The sequence below is a fragment of the Ceratotherium simum genome, chromosome 11, assembly GCF_057802395.1.
Source record: "Ceratotherium simum simum isolate JZ-2026a chromosome 11, ASM5780239v1, whole genome shotgun sequence".
Taxonomy (NCBI): Eukaryota; Metazoa; Chordata; class Mammalia; order Perissodactyla; family Rhinocerotidae; genus Ceratotherium; species Ceratotherium simum.
This window is the reverse complement of record NC_141910.1, coordinates 48,402,093-48,425,258: the sequence shown is the minus strand read 5'-3', so window position 1 is coordinate 48,425,258 and position 23,166 is coordinate 48,402,093. Positions and strand designations below refer to the sequence as shown.

At 37.8% G+C, this 23,166-nt stretch overlaps 1 protein-coding gene across 5 annotated transcripts in view; it reads left to right on the top strand.

Annotated features, from left to right (window-relative positions):
* The window catches only part of TTC27 (tetratricopeptide repeat domain 27), a 172,593-nt gene extending 150,397 nt beyond the window's left edge, over nucleotides 1–22,196 (top strand). For 2 of the 5 annotated variants that reach the window (XM_087436934.1, XM_087436935.1), the window contains exons 17-20: nucleotides 12,856–13,074; nucleotides 14,605–14,716; nucleotides 18,742–18,842; nucleotides 21,959–22,196. In XM_087436934.1, coding sequence (XP_087293060.1) covers nucleotides 12,856–13,074; nucleotides 14,605–14,716; nucleotides 18,742–18,842; nucleotides 21,959–22,081 — 555 coding nt within the window. In that variant the 3' untranslated portion in view covers nucleotides 22,082–22,196. Of the gene's footprint in view, nucleotides 1–12,855; nucleotides 13,075–14,604; nucleotides 14,717–18,741; nucleotides 18,843–20,542; nucleotides 21,908–21,958 lie in introns of those variants that run through there. The other 3 variants (XM_087436936.1, XM_004418155.2, XM_087436937.1) reach the window with 2 other exon arrangements.
* The last annotated feature ends 970 nt before the right edge of the window (nucleotides 22,197–23,166 follow it).

Here is a 23,166-nt window from a genome sequence, read left to right as displayed (position 1 = left end):
TTTTTTTTTCCAGTTTATCCAGCCTCAGTTCTGAATGCATAGAGATGCATTTTGAGCATTTTTCAGAAAAGGAAAAAAAGTCTTAAAAAAAACTTCTCCCAACATGAATTGAAATGCTTTGATTTAACTTTTTTCTTAAATGGATTTTTCAAACGTATTTTGGTGATCGTAATCATAGCTTCTTGCTTCTTCCAGCAAATCTAATCAAAAGGAATTTCCACCCATAGCAAATCATGTTCTGATTCCCATTTAAAATTTTCTAATCCTGTACCTGTTTTAGCACAGTATTTAACTTATATCATTCTGAACTTTAGGTGAGAGTTTTATTATTTCCTTGGGAAAATTATTAGAATTTAGTTTAAATTCATGGCCAGCTAATATTTTAATCTCTTTTTCTCTCTGATTCTTCCTTTGTTCCTCAAATTCAGGTTATGAAACAAATCTCCTTTTGTACAATAGCATTTCATCTGAGCATGAATATTTTGATGAAAATTTTGAAATTAGTTTCTATAAATAATCAGTATTTTTAGAAACAATCAGAGGTGGCATTTGGATTCTTGAGACTTCCCTCCTGCAGCCCCACTGCCATGCACAGGAGCACCAAGAACCCTTCCTGTTATGAGAAATATTGCTTATAAACAAAGCACTTTGAGAAACACCAAGTGCTTTAAACACGTCAGATGTTATAGCGATTAGCTTAATTTTTACATTTGGATTTGGGGAAATATTACTGAGAACATAACAACTAGATAACCAGTGACTTACTCAGATCTAACTATCATCTTTAGCACCTTAGAGTAGAGAACTTTCAGGTATTTAGATGGAGAAATAGCCACAGTGAGATAATGTGTCAGTTTATATAGGACCTGTTAATAGCTTTCCTCAGAAGTGTCATAGAATGCTGATGGCAATGTTTGATCTTTGGCAGGTGTGAGTAGAGTCACGCTATAGTGGTTAAATCATCACTGAAGAAAAGTCTTGATGGCTAGTGATGGGCTTAGTCATATTTAGCTTCATGGCATACTTCTGTCTGTCATCGTGCTTTATGACAACTAGTCAGTGTGGACCGAGACAATTGATAGATTGTCTGGAATATTTTTATCTTGGCTAAAAAAATTTTGCTTAATTTGACTCTACAAGTTCGGCAACAGGTGTCTTTCAAAAAAACTCTGATATTCTTATGTTTGACACTACCTGACCCCATTCTATTTTAGTTTGTTTTAAAATTTTCTTTTTATCTATTTTTTTGTACTTCTTTATAAGATATGCTAATTGTCAGCTTAGTTTTTTCTATTGTATGTGTGTGTCAGTGTGTAAATTTATACTCATTTTAGTACAGACACAGTGTAAATTAGCTACAAATAGTTCTGTATTTTTTACTGTTTGTAATAAGAGGATGAGTAGATATACTACCTTTATCATTTTCTCCCCTTTCTCTCTATGTCCTAATTTTGATTAATGCATAGATTAGTAACACTCAGGAATACTTTTCTATCATAGTACACATTTATATTCATGTCTGGTTGATACATATTTTTATTTACTATAAAACAAATTTTCATGTTCCTGCATAATTAGTCCTTGCTCAATTTCCTATTGTGGGTAATGCCATGAATATCCTTGTAGATAAATCCTTGTGTATATCCATGCTTCTTTCCTCAGGGTAAATTCTACTGTTGAGTCATAAGCATTTTTCTTTTTTCTTTTCTTACTTTTTTTCTTTTATTTTTCTCCTTCTCCTCCTCCTTTGATAACTTGGGCAATCATTTTGGGAAAAGAATTTAAGAATTACATTATTATACCCCATTTTCTGTTTATAAATGGAAGAGGAAGAGAAGAGGATTAACATATATTGAGTGCTTGCTATATTTCTGGCACTTAACATGGATCATCTTTTATAAGGGTGTACAATATTTGAGGCGGATACCAAATATTCCTCATTTTACAATAGATGAAAATGAGACCCAGAGAGGTTATATAACTTGATCAGTCATATAGCTAAGAAGGAACTGAAGATAGGAATCACATTGAGGCATGCCAGTTTTTTTCCTTGTGTCATGCCTTGAAGTCTTTGGGAACATTTATGTTAAAAAGCACATTTTCACATCATATTAATGTGTATGTGAACTATATATAACAAAGTTTTTTTAAATAGGGGTATATAATTTACATATATTAAAATTCACAGATCATAAGTGTTAGTTTGATGTGTTTTGACCATTATGTGTTCTTATATAACCACCACTCAAAACAGATATGGAACATTTTCATCACTACAGAAAGTTCTCTTATGCCCCTTTGCAGTTGATTGAACCACCACCCTTTCTCCTCCAACCAGGCAATTACTTTCTGATTTCTGTCACCACAGTTCAATTTTGCTTTTTCTTGAATGTCATATAATAGAATCATGCAATTTGTGTTCTTTTATATTGATGTTCTTTGTGTTGATTTCCATTTGGTGTTTTCTTTGGGGAAGAGAGGAGGTAGTGTTGATGTGCAATGGGGCAGGTTGCCAACCCAATTAAAGTTCTGGAAAAAGTGGTGGCTGAGTATTACCTGAAAGAAAAGAGAAGGGAATGGATATACTTTATACAAATTATCTCTCTGTAAAATAAGTATTGTCTCTATTTGACTGCTGAGGTATCTGAGGCTCAGCAAGGTGAGCTAATAAAGCTGATGTTTCTTAGCTACCAAGTAGTTAAGCCAAGACTTAAGACTTCCTGTTTAACCTAAAGCCTGTGCGTGCCTTTTCCACACTCTAAGAAAAAGTTTTTTTTTTTTTGCTGAAGGAATAAAAAAGAAAATGTTAAACTGCCTACTTCTCTCTGATAACAGGTTTGGGGAAGCCAAGGGTCAGGGTTATCAGACCAGGAAACAGCAAGTTCTTTAGAGAACTCCAAGTGGAACGGGGAGTCAGCCAAGCTGGGAGGTGGGAAATGGCTTCATTCTTGGCCTGGAGCCTTTTTGGAAGTTTTTGTAACTAGACCTAAGGGCAGCCCTATTCCTTCCTGCTCTTAGACCTCTGGGATTCAAAGGGCCAACACTTTGTGCTTTCAGCAAAGATTTTGGTGAGACTTGGCCAAGGACTTCAAGGTTAGTGTTGGGGAAGAGGATAGTTATGCTTTTCTCTTTGTGGGGATTCTTCAGCATTTGTATTAGAATCACTGCTTCTCCATGTGAGAAAACTTCAGCTCTCTTCAGGGGCCAGCGGTGGTTCCCCACAGTCATTCTCTGCTTGAGGCATCCCCCAAGCATCGTCCATGATGGAGGTGAGAAATAGGCTTAGGACAGAGAATGAAACAAAAGTTGTATATCACCTAAATGAATTAGAGATGTGGGTAAGGGATTTAGAGGTCATTACATGGAATCAGTGGCATGGCATTGGTTTGGGTAGGATGTGAGGGACTATCGCCCTATTTATATTGATTGAAAAGAAATCCCTCTAAGCATCCAGGCTTAAAAAATATACTTAGATTATTTTATGATACACCAAACGAATTCCAAATGGATTAAATATATGGGAAATATTTTTTCGTCTCATAGAAAAATTAGGAATAGAAGTGGATATATCTCAAATTCCCTGAACTTTGGAATAATAAAAGAAAACTTAAAGGAATTTTTATGACACATTAATAAAATATGTGACAAAATATTTGTAACAAATAGGAACGATAAAAAGCTAATAATATCCTTATTATATAAAGAGTTAACATCTGCTACAGGAATGAAATGTGACAGAATAGAGGATTCAGAAACAGACTCAAGTAAGTATGAGAATTTAGTCCATGATGAGGATGGCATTTTAAATCTGTGGGATAAAAATAGAGTATTCAATGTATATTGGAATAGTTGGCCAAGCATTTGGGACCAAAAACTAAAGCTCTGCTTCACTCATTAAACCAAAGTAAATTTAAGTGGATAAAATATTTAAATTGACATGCCTTGAGAAGCAGGATTATGTTGTAGGTAAGAGCATAGACTCTGGATTTAGACACCCTTGGCCTCTACCTACCTCTGCCGATCACTAACTGTATGACCTTGGGCAAGTTATTCACTTTGTGCTTCATTTTCATGAAATGAAGATGATAATAGTTCCTGCCTCACAAGATTGTTGTGAGGATTAAATGAGATAACATACGTAAAGGGCTTGGAACAGTGCCTGGCACATACAAGTGCTATTAAAGTGTAGTTGCTATTGTCGTCATCATCATTATTGAAAAAGGAAAAGAATAAAAGCACTAAAAGAAAGTATGGTCAATATTTTTATAAGCTTGGGGATAGAGAAAACATTTTTAATCATAACACAAAAACCATACTCCATTAAGGAAAAATTTGAGAAATTTGATATTTAAAACTCCTACACATGGAGAAAGAATAACTTTGAGTGGGTGCTAGAGGTCACATCCTTAGCAGGGATAGGCTGTGATGTGACAGCCATTCATTTAGTGCTTCCTGAACTGAAACTGGAAGATGATTAGTAGAAGCCAGGTAAGTGCCCTGCAGTGAGTTTGTCTCCATGTTTTCAATGTTATCTTGGTCTTTCTACTTAAGATTGCTGGATTTATTTCCTGGGGCTGCTGTAACAAATTACCACAAACTTGGTGTCTTCAAACAACAGAAATTTATTCCCTCTAGTCAGTTCTGAAGGCTAAAAGTCCAAAATCAAGGTGTTGGCTGAGCCATGCTCCCTCTGAAGGCTCTAGGGAGGAATCTTTCCTTGCTTCTTCCAGCTTCTGGAGGCTCTTGGCATTCCTTGGCTTGTGGCATCATAACTCCAATCTCTCCCTCTTCAGCTACTTCTTCACCTCCTTCTTTATGTCCTTTCCTCTTTTTATAAGGACACTAGTCATTGGGTTTAGGGCTCACTCTAATCTAGTATAACTTCATCTTAACTAATTATATCTGCAAAGACTATATTTCCAAATGAGGGTCACATTCTGAGGTTCTGTTTGGACATGAATTTTGAGGGACACTGTTCGACCCACCACAACTGTCATGCTCCTTTTCAGGGAGAAAGCAATGGCTTTGAGAGTAGTGGGGTTGGTAAAGGTAGGGAGTGGATCCAGCACACACCTCATTGGTAGCTATAGTGGTAGCAGAGGCAACATACATAGAGGTACACCAAGGGAAGGCCTGAGAGACCTCAACTAAGCATATGAAGGTCTTGCCTTTAGCAAATAACACCAGAGGTTCGAACATCTGGAAGTGACAGAAAAGGTAGGGAGGGAGTTGATAGAAAACTAGTAACGCTTTTCAAAGAGAGACACTTACTTAAAGTCATATGCAATATTCAGAAATAAGACTGGAATCTCAGGCCCTCATGGACAAATTAAGATTTCTAAAAAGAATCTATTATTAGGCTTTAGGAGAGTGTAATATTACCTGAAATACCAGGAAAAAAATTGCATATGTGTATATGTACACATTATGGAACACGGGTTCAAAACTCTCTGGATTCACACAGGTGTCCAGAACCCCAAGAAAATAAACACAGAGTAAAGAATCATCTTGAGAGTAGACCGTTAGGGTTAGTTTTCAGATAAAAAAACAAGTGGGCCCTCCTTTGTAATCACCATGGATTAAAATTTACCTCTGTAACTTGTATTATATTACAAATGGGAAGATATTACTGAATGCGTTTATCTATTGCTCTAGTTTTTGAAAGTTCTGAATGTTTTCAGACTGTGCATACATAGTTTATGCACACTCACTTCCCTCCCCAGTTATCACCTGTTTCTCTGCTGCTCTTTAGAGCCGACTCCTCAGGAGAAGCATCTTCCCGTGCGGTCTCTACTTGCCCTCCTCCCGTCCTCTTGGAAGCCAGGCCACTTAGGCTTTCTCTTCACCAGTCTGCTGAACGTGCTGTTGTCGAGGGCTGTATTGCCGCATCCAAGGACGGTTGTCAGTCCTCAGGTTTCTTAGCCTATCAGCAGTATTGAATGCAGTTGATCTCTCCATTTTTGAAACACTTTCTTCACTTGGCTTCCAGAGTTTCACCCTTCTTACCTTACCAGCTTCAGCTTCCTCGTCTCCTTTGCAGAATCAGCACCTTTCCTTCTCTGTGACAGCCACTCCAGCCTCGGTCCTTACGTTATATTTTTCTCCCCCATATAGACTGTTACCCAGGTATCTCACCATGCCCTTGGTTTTCCCTCTTATCTTCCCGAGAATATGTATTATGAAAACAAGGTAAAAGTTTTCCTCCACATGGACCCTTTAATTCTGTTTCATGTAGGTGGTTCAATTTATTTATTTCATTATGGTTGCACTTAATTTTGTCCCTGTTGGCTCATACTCCCCTGGGGATTTTGGCTTTCTACTGGTAATGCATATTTGGTGGTAGGGACTAAAGCAAGCCCAGGACCTAACCTGTGCCCTTCCTGGTAAGTTTGCACCACAGGGAGAACTCACCCCATGGATACACTTTGCCACTGCCCCCTCCCACCCCCACCAAGTGGACTGGCTGCTCAGGAAATCTCCCTTTTCTCTGCTAGGCTTTCTTTCTTTCTTTCCAATGCCCATCTTCCTGAGTAGTCATTCAGCCTCAGCAGGTAGGGGCCCACCAGGCCACAGGGGTCTTTGCTATTTGCTTCCCTCCCTAGCCAGGTCACCTGCCCTGCTGTACCCTCATGGTCCTTGGCTTGCACTGGGCTGGCTCTGCTGTGTTTCAGTCTCTCCATGCTGGTGGCAAGTGGCATATGGAGTAGTGTGTGGAAGAAAAAAAGCACAACCAAAAAGCTTTTCTTAGCACATCCGTGAACCTTGGCACCTGGCACTTTTGCACCCTGGGCTGCTCTTCTCCACTGTACCAGGACCAAGCCGGTTTCTGTCTCCCCAGGGTATCTCACGTGTTTACTGTTACTTTCTCAGATCTATCAGCTTTCTCTTTTTTCAAGCAATGTACAGAGTTGGAGTTCAGAAAGAGGAGCTAGCAACGTGTTAGTCCATCAGCTTGTAATGTCCATACTCCAAACAACAAAACTGTTTTCATATTGGAAAAAAATGAGTTCAATACAAATTAAGAAATATTTAAATATCTTAAAAAGGAAATATATTTACTCAAACATTTGGAAAGAAATTTAAGTTCACTAATAATAAAGGAAATAAAATTCAGAATAATAGCTGCATATACCTTTAGTAGGACAAAATATCAAGGATTTAAAAAACAATAATACATCCCATGCTGGTAATATGCAATGAAATGACATGTTTTCATATACTACTGATGGGCATCTAATTTGATTTAGCCCTTTTAGAAAGTATCAAACTTATCTCCAGAGTATTAAAATGTATATTCCGTTGATTCCATAATTTTGTGCCTGGAATTCTAACCTAAGGAAAGCTTCAGTGTGAAAAAAATCTTTAGGCACAAAGATATGCATTGAAGTGTTATTTATAGTAATAGTAATAACAATGGCATCATGGAAACAGCTGACTAACTGCAGGGACATTGTTGAATAGACTACGGTCTGTCAAGCCAGTGGAATATTTTGAATCTATTAAAATGATCTGTTTAAAGAGTTTACAAAAACAGGAAAAAATTCTGTGACATAATGTTAAGTGAAAAAGGTAAGATAAAACAGTTTATATAGTATTATATTAAGAACTTTACACATAGTAAAAAAATTAGAAATTCACTACAATGTTATTTGTGCTTGTATTTGGGAATTTTATTTTCTTTTTATTTTTTATTAGCTGTAATGTCTTGGGGAAATTTTTAATTAAAAAAAAACTGCAAAAACCTGTCAGGATTTGGCAAAGAAGTGATAATGAAATGATCAAAGTTACTAGCATATGTATTTCATAAAAGAGAAATCTTTCCGATGTAAAAGAACTTATTATTAGGAAGAAATGAGAGGAGTAAGGAGCTGTGCTTTCTAACTGAAAATAGCAAATGCTTGAGAGCAAGATGAGGGACCCGGGCTGCGGGTTCAAGTCCAATTCCACCTTCCCTACGTGTGTGAAGTTGGACAAATTACTTCTCTGTGCTCCAGTGTCTTCATCTGCAGAAGGCAAATAATGAGAGCACCTTCCTTGTAGGATTGTTAGGAGGATTAAGTGTGTTCATAGAGCCCCTGGCTCATAGGAAGGGCTATATAGTATGTATAAGTGTTATCTGTCATTATTGTTGTCTTCTTATCATTCTCATCTCATTCTCAGCTGTGTAACCTTGAGAAAGTTCATTTTGCCTCTCATGCCTTGGTTTATTTGTCAAGTGGGGATAATAAGGTGCCTGCTTCCTAGGGTTACTGTGGGAACTAAATGAAATCAGGTTGGTCATGTGCTTATCCCAGGGCTTAGCACATAGTGAGTACTCACAGCAGAGGTAGTAGGGAGGTATTGAGGGCTGATACCACAGTGGTGGATTCTGTTTTTCTTTAGGTCTGTTTTGAACCATAAGGAAATATAGGGGCACATAGTGAGTGGGCCAACAATGAGGGTTTTGCTGTCCACTTCTGATGGAGTAAGGAAGTTGAGGGTCAGTGATAATCATGATAGTGTATAGGTTTATTGCTTTATAGTTTTCAAAGCTCTTTACATGTATGTTGACTCCTTGATCCAACAATTTTGTGATGTAGTAGACAGAAAACCTGTCCTCACTACTACTTTTTACCAACTTTCTAGTCACTCCCCCATATTCATGGTGGACTTCAGCAACTGATTATGTATATCTTCCTCTCCATGCTAGCTCTAGCTGTTCTTGAATACTTGGTATTTAGGTAGATGGTATGTCCAGTACTTTGAACTTAAAATTCTTTGTTCTTTTCTTTATTCCATATGAGCAACTCATCCAAGTGACCGTATCTTTGATCCTGTTTCCCCAAGAATTGTTCCACCTCTAAATTTTTAAACTTCAATATTCTACCTTTCAGTCACTTATTACATACTTAGTAATTTATAGTTTTAACTAATTGCTTGATGATTTAAATAATCATAACAATTTACTCTTTTTTACTCAATTTACAGTGGATAAAATACATTTACCTGTTTAAATTCTTTTTTCACTTTTGATGATGCAAAGGAGTGTGATGCTGGTAAACTTCATAAATTGCCCAAGAGGAAATTGTACTCTTTGTGATTCATTTAATCAAAGAAATTCTACTGCAATACCTTTTGCTCCTTTCAAGTTACAAATATCTGTTCTAAAGAAAAGTTAAATATTAACTCTTAATATTGAAGAGTTAAAAGTTAAAAGTTATTGTTTTTGTAGTCAGTCTGGATAATGTGATTTTTCTCATTTACTAGTTAGTGGAAAGAAAATGATGATATTAGCTAGTAAATTATAAAATTACTCTAATAGTTTTTAAAATAATTTCTATCACTCTAAAACCACTTTTTAAGATTACATTTAGACTCCATTTGTTAATGTATTTTAATAACTCAATTTTTTCCTTCAGTTCATGGGGCTTTCTTAATTGCAGGAAATAACCTTTTAAGTAACTTTTTATTAAAATATAATGTAAATACAGAAAAGTATACAGATCATAAGTAAACATATGAATTTTCACGAAGGGAACACACCTGTGTAACCAGTCCCCAAAGCATGAGTCAGAATACTACCAGCACCCCCACAGCCCTCACAGTCCCTCTTTTAGGCACTACCCCCTCCTCCCTCCACCCACACAAGCCAAGGACGTAAATTCAAAGTCTCAAGTGAATATTCATGTGTGCCATCGTGTTTTGTTTCATCTTTGCCAATCTTTGCATGTATTTATTCTTGCCTTTTCTCTATTTTTAAATTGTTTTTGTTTTATTAAAATAACATACTTACAATTCTACAAGTTAAGTAGCAGTGAAAGGCTTATAGCAAAATACAGCAATTTCCTGCACCACCCTTCCCTGCTCCTCAAGATACTTCTCCCCAAAGGGGAGACACCCTTTAGTTTTTCTTTTGCCGTTTGCACATTTCCATATTTCATAATAATAGTTATATACTGCTATTTTTTATTAGCCAAAGTTAGGTATCATCTATTGACTTCCTGTTATAGTAAATGAGGACTTAACTCTCTTATACCAGCACTTCCACTACTTCCCTTTTGTGTTTTCCAACATATTTAGATTAAAATTTTTGGTTAATTGAATATTCTCTATTAACATTATTTGCCTGTACAAATGGTATTCACAATAAGTATTAGGATACTATGATTGGGGTTTTTGTTTTTTATGATGTTAATAATTGTCTTGGTTTTCATGTTTCTCTCTCTTTGTAAGCCTCTTGTCCTGCTCTCTGCTGCCCTCCTTGTTCTGGCTTTAGCTCTGGATACAGTCTCTCACCTTTGTACTTGCTAAATCCAGTGGAATCCTCTGGTCCTGGTCTTTTGTTGGTGTACTCTCCTTGTTCCTTTCTCCTTCCCTGGTTTCCATGACATCACTTGCTCCCACCTTTCTGGCTGCAGCTTTTCAGTCTCGTTAGTGCATTATCTCTGTTCACTTTCCCTCCTCTTAAATGTTGTGTTCCTTAAGATTCTATCCTTAATGTGATTCTTACCCAACATAATCTCTTTAAGCAACATCTGCCATGGCCATGAATGACTTCTATTATCTATTCCTCCATAAAGAACTCTCTTCCAAGGTCCAGATCCAGCTATTTAACTGGCCGTTGAACATGCAAATAGAGGATATAAAAATGAATTTGTTGTTGCCTCCCCTCCTGTTCAAGGTCCCCCTCTCTTCTTGTGGTATCTGTATATGAATTGGGTGGAGGTGTTCGGTATCTGCCCTACACATTTCCCTTCTCCCTACCCCGCCCCCCTAACACAGAGACATTCTACCTCCATACCCTTCTGCGGTTCCCTTCACACACCCCCAAATACACACACACACACACACACACACACACACACACACTTCACTAACTTTTCCCCTCTCAAACGCGAGCACTGCAGCTCTCCGTTTTCCTTGGCAAGAAGGCCAAAAGTTTTCTCTCCCCTATTGTCTCCTCAAGTAGGCTAAAGTGAGAGGATGGGATGTTGGCCCAACTGTGAGATTCCAGAAAAACTCAAGTATTTTACTAATTTAGTATGCTTTACTTGTACATGTTAGTAACTATTTTAGTAGAAACCATCTCTTTCAAAACATGTTAATCCTTGAAATGTTTACAAGATGATAACTTGAAACAAGTAGTGCACGTTCATACTGTTTCTCCTTCATTGTTACTTTCAGATTTAAAACCATGAGTGGGATTGTAATATGAATTTCATTACTTTCAGATTTAAAACTACACATATGGGATTGTAATGTGAATTTACGGGCAGAGATAATGTACCTTGTCCAAACAAGAAAGAAAAAGCACAATTGAGTGTTCTCCTGTCCACTTTTATCACTGAATATAATTAGGACCATCAGTCTGAGCTCACATTCCTAAAAGTATTCACGGTCCAGAGGAGCCTCAATTCCTTGGCTGCTTCTCATGCCTGGATCAGAATGCTCTATGGGGAGACAGAGCAAGGTGTCATACTGGGTGCATTTCTCTTAGCAACGCTTTCTGAAAGAGGTGTGTTCATTCAGTCTTTCTTTCCGGGACAAGTATTTATGGCGTTAGTGCTGTGTGCCAGGCACTATGTTAGGCACTGGGGATAAAAAATGATGAAATGTGGTCCTCTGCCTGAAGTTCAGAGTAAGAATAAAGATGTGGCACCCTGTCTCTTGGAACCTTGCTACTCAAAGTGTGGTCTGCAGACCATCAACATCACCATCACCTGGGAGCTTGTTAGAACTGCAGAATCTCAGTCCAAGATGGAGCGACACCTCCATCCAGGATTCTACTTTTCTAGCAAGCTCCTGATGCCAATGCTGTCAGTCCATGGGCCACAGTGAGTAGCAAGGTCTTAGAGCACTCTCCTCAAGCTGGTTCTTTAGGGGGATCCAGGTGTCTTTGCTGTCCTGCCTTCACAGGAGTGGATGATTGAGGATGCACTTTCTTTGCCTCCAGAAAGCTGCCTTGAGATGCACAGCCTAATATAGACATGACAGATGTGTCTTGTCATAACAGTGTAACCTGCTATGAGGCTCAACTTAATCCATCTATCAGCATTCAAATCATCTAGGATAGAATGTGTAAACAAGACTAATGAAAGCATGATAGCCAAGAAGTTGCTAAATGGCGAGTGGACCTGGGGTAGTTGGAAGGATAAGAGATACTTTCTGGGTACCTTGCATGCCTAATGCAAATGCATTAGCAGTTGATCGTTCAACAATTAGGAAGGGCCAGGGCCTCTTTAAGCAGAATTAGAATCTTATCACAGCGATCCAGATGGAAAATAATGAGGCCTAACCTAAGGTAGGAGAAGATGGATTTAGGACTCATTAGGAATGTTGAATTAAATCGGTTATATGTGGCAGAAACTGGGAGAGAAGAGAGGCTCAGGTTGATGCTCAGGTTATTGGCTCTGAGACTACAGGAGGAAGATGGATCTGGGATCTCTGTTTCACTCTTGGATAGATGGAGTGTGAGATGTTGATGGGACATGCCTGGTAGGATTGAGACGCACAATCCTGGAGCTCTGGAGAAGAGTCTGGCTGGAGCTCTGCCGACGCTGTGAGAGTAAACTTGATAATATATTTGAAGCTGCAGGTATGGATCAGATCATTCAGAGAGCACTCAGAGTGAGAAGAGAGGAGCACTGAGTATAGGGTCTTGTGGAAGAAGAGCCCTTCAAGGAGCCTGCAAAGGGATACCCAGAGAGGTGGTGGGCATGCATTTCTAGAGAGTGGTTCAAGATGGCTTGACTTTAATTTTATTTTTATAAAGTGTAAGAGTGATATTCTAATAGGTCTCAAGGTTTTTCACTGTCATTGTTGTTGAAGATGGTGATGGTAGCCCTTTGTTTTTTGTTATTGTTTGATTGTCTCTAGCTTGCTTGTGCATTTTTTAAGGTCCTTAAAATTCTGGTCAAGGCAGTGATGGATGGGATGACTGATCGAAGTGGAGATGTTGCAACTGGCCTCAAAGGAAAGCTGCAGGAGTTATTTGGCAGAGTAACTTCAAGAGTGACCAATGATGGAGAAATCTGGAGGCTGTATGCCCAAATATATGGAAATGGGCAGAGTGAAAAGCCTGATGAAAATGAAAAGGTAATTCCTTCAATCCTCCTGGGCTCTTGCCTTTTGTTTGAACATATGTGTAGTGGATCTGCTTTTTGGATAGTTGGAGGAAGAGTTTAATAATTTGAAAGATAAGATTAATATGCTCAAGTTTTCAGTTTTGATTCAGAATCTTTCACGTAAGCACTTTGAATTGTGGACAGGTTAAGACTTGCAAGCATTCGTCTTTTTTCTTTCCATGAATTTTTCTTATATAATTGTTCTCTGTTTCCTGCAAAAGAGTCTCTCTAACCTGCTCCCCTACTGGAGCTGCAGCAAACAGCTGGCACTCATTATTTATTCTACACCCCTTTCTGCAGGCTCTTGCTAAGGACAAAGGTAGATTGGGTACAAGGACAAAAGAGTTTAAGTCTGAGATGGGGACCATGAAAGGGAAAAAGAAAAAGGAACCAGATAAGAATATTGGAGAAGAGGGCCGGCCCCGTGGCTTAGCAGTTAAGTGCGCGCGCTCCGCTACTGGCGGCCCGGGTTCGGGTCCTGGGCACGCGCCGACGCACCGCTTCTCCGGCCATGCTGAGGCCGCGTCCCACATACAGCAGCTAGAGGGATGTGCAGCTATGACATACAACTATCTACTGGGGCTTTGGGGGGAAAAAAATAAAATAAAATCTTTAAAAAAAAAAGACTATTGGAGAAGAGCTTTTAAAATCTAAACATAAAATACTTTACAAAGGTTGCCCTGCCCCTTTCTCACAAGTACAGTAGAAGACCAGTTACGCTCAAGTTATGCCTTAGCCTCTTATCTTAGAACTTAAAGGAGGCCCCAGAGTTTCCAAGGCTGGAATAATTATTTTGTGTTCTTTTCAAAACATCTACAACAAATCAAATGTACTTATTGTGTGAGTTTGAAATTATCCACAGTATAGCTAATCTGTGGGATTCTTAGCCGTTCTCTCCTCCCTTAGTCCACCCAGCTGGCTTCTGCCATTGCCTTGTCAGCCCAGAGAACACATACTCACACACACGCATGCACACACTCCTACATTCTATCCTTCCATTTCTTCTTGAATTGTGTACTCTCTTGCATATACAGATTAAGGGTACTCTGAATTCTCTGATCTGTGACTTCTCCCTCAAGAATCCACAAGGATGGGATTGTGAAAGAGAGTGTTTTCAACTTCTGTGAGTTTACACACCTACCAGTAATTCCATAGTCGTCACTAAGTTCACGCCTCATTCTCAAAACTGGTCTTTTAAGCTGATGGCTACAAATGCTGAGGAAATGTGTACACTTTTTTACAGATTTCCAAACCTGGCATTTATATTTTTCTGTTTGGAGGGAAGTGTCTCTATCCAGAATCATCCATTTGATTTATTTTAATTGCTTATTGCTGTTGGATGTGCATCTCTGCCCCTTTGATGAGAATCATAGAGACTGCACCTCATAGCACAGATGCTGGTTTTTCAAGTTGGAATTAGTTCCATATGACTTCCAGGACACAGAGTTTGAAATGTGGATTCCACTTGTTATTCTGAATGTTGTTCTTTTTCTTTCCTCAGGCGTTCCAGTATCTCTCTAAGGCATACAAGTGTGACACACAGTCCAGTTGTTGGGAGAAAGATATCACATCGTTTAAGGAAGTGGTTCAGAGAGCCTTAGGACTTGCACATGGTATTTGATGTGATGTTTGATATCCATGGCATATTTCAATGTATTTTTACTGATAAGAAAAAATATTTGTCAATAGTAAAGTTCTGGGCTGGCCCCGTGGCGTGGTGGTTGGGTTTGCACGCTTGGCTTTGGTGGCCTGGGTTTCTTGGATTCGGATCCCAGGTGCGGACCTGCGCACCGCTCATCAAGCCATGCAGTGGTGGCACCCGATATACAAAGTGGAGGGAGATGGGCACAGATATTAGCTAGGGCTAATCTTCCTCAGCAAAAAGAGGAAGACTGGCAACGGATATTAGCTCATGGCTGATCTTCCTCACACACACAAAAAAAATGTAAAGTTCCATTACATAATTTCAGATTCATTATATTACAGTTGTTGTATTTAATTCAGCAAACATTTATAGACCAACTACTATGTAGTAGGCACTTTGGAGCAATAAGAAGTAGTAGAATAGAAGCTTAAATACTGTTTGAATAGGAGGCAGGTATTAGAAACTTTAGAGATATGAAATACCTTCACAGCTGTATTTAACCTTCATGTCACACAGAATCTATTTGTGTTGATTATGTAGTATATTAAGGAAGTCTGTTAATTTTTCCTGACTCATATTCTTCCTTTGTAAATGAAAATATTCACAAAAATACATAGATTTCTGGAGTACATAGCAGTATACGAAGAGCTATGGAATATACAAAAGAAATAAAAAATATAAGCTAATCTCTATCTTTGGGAAATTTAGTGGGAGATATTTGAGAGGAGGGATAACCTTTCATTTAAAGTTATATGCCTGTTGGGTAAATATATTCCAGATAAAGGCTGCTTTTAATATTTGCATTAGTAAAAAAAAAAAATATGCCAATTAAATTTGGTAGTGCATTTTTATATTTATATTTGAATGTGCATGTGTGATGCCCTGGGAATGCAGTTCAAATAAAACAGTGAAGCCATAATGTTAAGAACCGAATCACAAGGATTATGAACCTGTCCTAAGGCCTCCTCTAAGTTCTTCTGCAACTAATAGTTACAGCAAATGGAGAACCAATGAGGGACAATAGAAAGGGCAGAACTTTGGAATCAGAGAGACCTAAGCTCGAGGACTAGCTCTACCACATACTTGCTAGGTGACTTCGGGTAAATTATTTAACTTCTCTGAGCCTTACTTCCCTCATTGGTAAAATGGTGATAATAACTACCTATGGTTGTTATGAAGAATAAATGAAAACATATTTAAACACTTAATAGTATCTTACACATGGTTTAAATGTTAATCCCTTACCTTCTCACTCCCACCCTGTTCCTTCTCAGGTAGAGGATCTGAGCTGTATGATAAGGGACTCAAAACTAAAAAAAAAGAAAAATGAACAAGAATAAAGTTTAACTTGACTCTAAAGAAGTCATAAAACATTCAAACAATTTAGAAATGGGCTTAGTAGTTAATAATTCTACTTATGGCCATTGATATCATTGACAAAAAGGATATAAATATCCAATTTCCTGGGCCACCTACCCCTTGACAGATAAGGTAGAAGTGTGGAACTCTGTATAGCTGAAATTCAGTGTAGAAAAGGTTGAAGTAGTTGCTGATAGACCAGTAGAAGGATGTCTAAGGAGGCTAGAATTTACGTGGCTTGTGCTGGCCTCGTGGTGGGTGGGCTCAGATGGAGTTCAGTCGTTATGCCTTTGGCCTTTGTGGATATAGTACTATGTCTGGGGAAACCCCTGCTGAAGTGTATTATGTACATAATTATAGCAGGGTGCAATTTACTTTGAAGAATTTATCTTATCTACTTCAACTTGCCAACCCTAAACATTTCTGTGAACAGCTGGCTCTATAACAGTCAAAGCCAAGATATTTTCTGTAATCACTAAGTGATGGTATTAAACCTGTCAAATATAAATATGCAGGCTAAAGAAAATAGTCTAGGAAGAATCTTGATTTTGCATCTTAAAGTTGTTTTTAAACTATTTTTGGTACTATTTTTTCATCAGGGCAACACTTGGAGAAAAACAAGTGTCTATTCTTTTAAATTCTCCTTTGACTTAATGAATTATGTGTTGGTGCTCCTACGATGTTTTAAGTGTATTTGAGTGGATGCTCAGCTTTAGTTTCTAGTGATATTTTGGATTTATGGAGATAAATCTTAACCTTTTCTTTGTTGCTTTTGTATACCACTGCTCAATCGAAGAATGAGCAGGGTTTCTCTGTGATTCTTTTTTTTATCTTTCTCCCCAGTGCTGTTCTCCACTTCATCCAATTCTGAAAAGGAAATAGAACATTAAAAAAAAATCTCCACATGATTTATTCCCTTTGGGGTTGCTATTTTTAAGAGTAGCCCTGTACTTCAGAAAGCTTCATAAGACATTGCAGTCTCTACATGGTTTGAGACCTTTCTGTAACAATGTTGTCATTGTGTCCCCATTTGTGTTGTCTGGAGGGTATTCATTTACAGTCTCTGCTAATTCTCCTTTCTGGGAAAGGGTGGGCAAAAGCTTGTTCCTTCTTTGCCATCCAGGAACTTTTTAAATAATAGTTATGCATTTTAACTACAGTCTGCCTAGAGGAAGCACTGCTCTCTTGGATTTCCTCATGATTTGAAATAACAGGTTATTTCTCTCTCTCTCTTCTATCTCTCTTTCTTCATCTCTGATGCCTTTTGGAAATGGGACTGAGGAGGGGGACTAATAGAGTGTGTTTTTGTCTTTTTGCTCTATTTTTGTTTTTCTCAGAATCAAAATAAAGTGTTAAAAAAAGAATGACAGCTGTTTCTGATATAAGTTACTAGGTATTAAACAGCTCAGATACTGCAGCCATGGTAGTTATAACTTTCCTCTACTAAGAGACACAGACGTCATAATCCTCACTATCTCAAGGTTAACTGTACCCTTTGAAAATGAGTTTAACATTCTTGATTACCTTGCATCCTTTCAACCCTTAGCTGAGGAATGTCAAAGTTTAATTATTATTTTGAAATAGGAATGTCAAACCTAGTTCTCACCAGCCATGGAAGATATTAATTAATGACAAAACTATTTTGCCAGGCATAGACAACTTCCACCAATTAGAGTTTGCATGCGAAAAGAAATCTATTTTCCATCCCTGGTCTAAGCTCTAGGGTACTAAGTAGACTTTAATTGTTGCACTGTTTAGTGTAGTTTTAAAACAGGATCTGGCTGTTGGTCTGTTTGTAGTGAGCATAACTGAGAGGAACAAAAACAAGAACAAATCAGTGGAGAAATATCAGGCATTATATTCTTACAAAGTTCTTTACTTGTTCTTATAAAGCATTAATAGCCAGGCCTTCTGCTAGGGAGGGTTATGTCCCCTTTGTAATTTCAGGTTTGAGGAAAATGGACGCCCCAGAATGCTGGAGGCTGAGTTGTTGGGGAGGAGTGACTTCGTTCTCCTCAGCTCCCTGCTGTTGCCAAGCGTGGCTCAGTAGCCCGAGAGCCTGGTTGTGGTCTCGTTCCCTCAATGCAGGCACATAGGTTGTTGACGTCAGTTCTTCCAGAAAGGTGATGTAAACCCTGAGTGTGAAAATGCAGTAAGAATTAAGCTGTCAATATCTGGATGTCACTTCCTTGGGCTAGTGTCATCAGCAGTGTGAGTCCCCGTTAGGGACTCTGAACCGTGGAAAGCCACACTAGGACTTGCTGCATCTGTTTTTCCCTTCTGTGGGCACCTTGTGTTCAATTAGATTTTCTCTCTCTTTACCTAATTTCATTAGTCTGTACACATACGTGTGTGTGTATGTGTATGTGTGTGTGTTTAGAGTCTCTTCCCAATGATCTTTAACTTGCCAAAAATCACCTGTTTTCCTCAAAATTATCCTTTTAGTGATGATCCTTCTTAAAGAAGTATAAAGGGGAGACTTATGCAGATAATTATCTTTTTTCCAAAATAAAAACTTTCCATATAGAAATATTTCTAAAGTCTGTTACTATAAAATCCTAATTAAATAATTGGTTTTTGTACCTATAAACTACCAACTTTTAATGGATGTTTTTCCCCACACTCATCTTCCAGTGGCTGTAAAATGCAGTAAAAGCAAATCCAGTCCTCAGGAGGCTGTGCAAGTGCTTTCTTCAGTTCGACTCAATTTACGAGGCTTGTTATCTAAAGCAAAGGTGAGAGTGAAATGTGAATTAATTAGAATTGTCCTGTAAATAAAGGTCTTAGTATCAGCTCTTAAATCTGCTTTTACATCAGGGGTAATTTTAGGCCCACGTTATATTTTGGATATCAGCGCGTTGTACTGGTGAGGATATTATTGGCCCAATGGCTAGACTGCCCTACACATGGGTAACTTAGGAGTCTTTGAAATTAATATTTATAATCCAGCCCTAATGCTTTAAGTTAAATTAAAACAATGTTCTTCTATACTTATTATCACTTTTTGCAAAGTATGGCATATATGTCACTGGTAGCACTCGGGTAAACTTTGGATTTAAATATATATTTATTTCAATGCATATTAGAAAAAATATAACTAGCATATCACACCCACAATTTCATGAATATTATTGCTTATTTTCATTTTATAGTAGTATTGTAATGTTTCCTTTAAAAAACTTTAAGTAAAAAAAATTGATTTAGAGACAAATGTTAAATAGGTGGTATATAGATTTGACAAAAATTGTTAAGATAGATGGGTGACTCAGGTTTAACAACGAAAACATATACCATCAATTTACAAATACCAACCTGTGAAGCAGTGCCAGGATGGGGACACCTGAGAATCACTGAGGTAGCTTTTTTGAAGACTGGACTCTGGGTCTCTACCTGTGACAGATCAGGTCTGGGAGGGAGCCTGGGAAATCTGTGTTAAATTTCCTAGGTGATTCTAATGTGCAGCCAGGTTTGGACTATACCTCTGGAAGCAAAATTTAAAGGAATATCACTTCTAGCATAATTGAGTACTTTCTTTTCTGATCTTGACTTGCTTTCACTATTTAATCTTGGGTTGCAAACTAATTTTAACTCACTTCTGAGAGCAAGTCTGTGGCATGTGAAGGTCACCTCTGGATACGTGTAAAAACCTTTCCAGAGTATACCTTTTTATTAATTGCTTGATCTTTTCAGATCTGAGCCTCTTTACATTATTAACTCCCTTTACTATTCTTATTAATCTACATGCTAGAACCGGGTTTCTGTAACCTACCTGCAAGGACTGTATTTCCTTGCAGCTTAGCAAGACAATTTCAGAATTATGTGTCTTTCAGAAAGCTGCAAGACTTCCTCTCTCAAAGGAAGTCAGGATAGCAAGCTTTTTCTGTGACTCTCCTTCCATGATTGGGAGCAAAGTTTCCAAGTTTCCGTTAGATCACTAACCTACCCATGATTGTTTATTTCTTCAGGATGTACTCTGCCAGTTCCCTTATCTCTGTGCAAAGCTTTGTCTAATAAGTTATTAGTTTTACATAAATCTATACTCACATGACTTAAATAGCCTTGCCTGTGCAGGTACTGCCCATCCTTCCATATTGTGCTAGATTCCCGCATATTGAAAACGAGGCCTCAGAACATCCTCTATGTTTAGATTTTGTTGTCGTTAGATCCCAACCGGATTATCCAAAAATGGGAAAAATTGCCTCCCAATGCCTCCTTTGAAAGCACTTTTTTACATATAATATTTAAGGGTCTCCAATTTTGTAGTAGATCATATGCCTTTTCTATGTTTTGAACCAATTGGGTCTGCTAAACTGAATTGCATTCCAAAAAACCACTTTTTTAGAACACTTTAAAAAGTGAAAATGAATTAAGATAACTATGTTAAATAGCTTGTAGTAAGCTTGGTTTGCATGAGTCTCTGGTCTTTTCTTGCCAGGCCAGGGACTTCATGGAAATAAACTCCTGGAACCCAGACACTCACCTAAAGTCATCCAGTCCATGCTCTGCCAGAACAGAGTGACTCCTCGGCCCAGTGCCCTGTCATTGTACAGTTTGCCACAGAGGGGCCTGAGGGCTGTTGGTGAGAATGCTGGAGGGCCTGAGGACGGGACAGATGACCACTTACACTCTGTGGGATCCTCAACAAATTATTCATTCTTTCTAAGCCTCAGTCTCTCTCTGCTTCCTCTTTAGCTTATAGGGAAGTGATGCAGATTCATGATGATTTGCAAGCAGTGTAATTCTTAGTAAAAACAAAGTATGCTATGTGAGTCCCAGTTATTTTCCTCAAAGGTGTTTTCCCTACTGATCACATTGCGGCAGTTCTTACGTCGTTCTATTATGAAATGCTGTACAAGGTGTGCCTACACAGTTATGGGACAAATCTTTACTAAGCATTTTTGAAGTTCTGCATTCAAGTGAATGCTCTTTGCTCCAAAAATCACTCTGCGCAACTCTAAGCTTATCCCAGTGATTGTACCACCACCCAAAACGTCTCTGGGACTCTCTTTATAGAATAGCTGTCAGAACAGTTGTCACGTGCTATCATCTGTGGTAGTGATAGTAAATAATCAAATTTTACTAGTAAATTTGATTTTTGTAAACAAATCTAGTCAAGTCTGATGAAAAAAGATATATGGTAAACTGAGTAAATTACGTTTCTGATTAAAACACACGTGCGCGCGCACATCCCCACACACAATGTGGTCATAAAATCCTGAAGGTGATTTTCTTGGGCACTTATACTGGCTCAGCAGGCAGTTCCTAGAGAGGCATTCCAAAATATTTCAGCTATGGTACCATTATTGTAGTATGTTGCAATATGCCTCCCAAAGCAATTCCTTTTACAGGAGGAGAGCACATTTATTTTTATTTTATTTTGCTGGGCTTTTTGCTTTTGCCAAATCTTGATAATCTTTGTGGCCTCTGAGTCCTAAGCCTGAATTAATTCTCAAATAATTAGCAAAAAGGGAATGGTTTATATGAACTTGAGTGTAAAATATATTTGTTTTGCCTGTATACACAATGAGTAGATTTGTTTCGTTTGGATGAATTATGTCTATTCATCCAAAATCCTCCTATGACATTGAAATAAATGACTAATATTCAAGGCAACCATTTTGAAGAGCAGAGCTCATTTGAATTTACAAGTTCAGGCATGTTGTTTAATTCATCATTTAATTGTTGGAGCTTGTACATTTCCAGGATGGCGAACAGAATAAATACTATCATAGCTACTATGATGTTGTAGTATCATTATGTAAAGGGAACTTTACTTCTATACTCTGTATCTATTTTATTTTAAAGAGATTTTCATTGTTTTGATAGTTCTGCTTTGTTCTTTATGTTGCAGCAACTTTTTACAGATGTAGCAAGTGGAGAAATTTCTAGGGAGTTAGCTGATGAAATAGCAGCTATGGACGCCTTAGTAACAGAGCTCCAAGACCTAAGCAACCAATTTCGAAATCAGTATTGACCATCCTGGGAACAATTTCTGGAAAAGGCACTTTCACCTTCTGGAATTTCTCTTATACCTGTGTATCTGAAACACAAGATGTGATTTTTTAAATAAATTTCTTTTTTATGGGTAACATTCTTGTTTTTGTGATTTTTCCAAATGTTTGAACTTTCTGAAGTACATTAGATAAAAAATTTCCTATTTCTTTAGGCTTAGTTGCAGATGAATTCAGTATTTTTATTATTCTTGAGGCATTTCAGCACAATGAGCAAAAAAATTATAGTTTTCTTTTTAGCATAGGGTTTATTCTCTCAGCCTAAAATGAATTAGATCATTCTTTGGAAAAACTTAGTCTAAACAGGAAAAAAAATCACATGCTCTAGTTTGTGGAATAATTAGATTGGCTGCTTTATTATCCAAAAGTGATAAAAGAGTAGATTTGATGACGGAAACCTTTACACTTCTTGAGATTTTGTATTTGTGTCAGAAAGATACAGTCTTGGCTAAATTAGAAATGTAGGCATGGTTTAACTTCTAAATCAAGCAAATGCAAGGAAAAAAATGACATCACCCAAATTTTGACTCAACCATTAGCCACTAGTAACCAGGCTGACCCTCCTCATTGTGTATACTGCCAGCCCTAAAGATAGTTGTTTAATAAGGTTATTATGGATGAAGACAGCTATAAATGGTGCCATATTACAAAAATGCCAAAGTAAAATGCTTTCTTAGTAATGTCTATGGAAACAAATATTGAAGGCAGCAGCTGAGCTTAATAATCTTCCTACAAAAGTCATGGTGAGGAATTCTAAGTCCTGGCTTGGGTTGCTGAATTTTAGGTCCCATACATAAGTCATTAGACCCTTGCTTTTTTCCATGTTCTTATTTAGAAAATGTGAATAATTTCTACTCCTTGCTTCTTTGTGAGTTTCAGCTGCCTTTGGAAATTTAAAAATACATAATCCACAAATATAAGTATTCTGAACATTAAAAAAACTGTCTTTAAAAACTTTCATCAGAGAATTTTAGTGATGAATGCTTACCAGTGCTTTTTTTCCTTATCACCTGATTCTCTTTTCTAGTATCATACTAGCCTGAAAAAA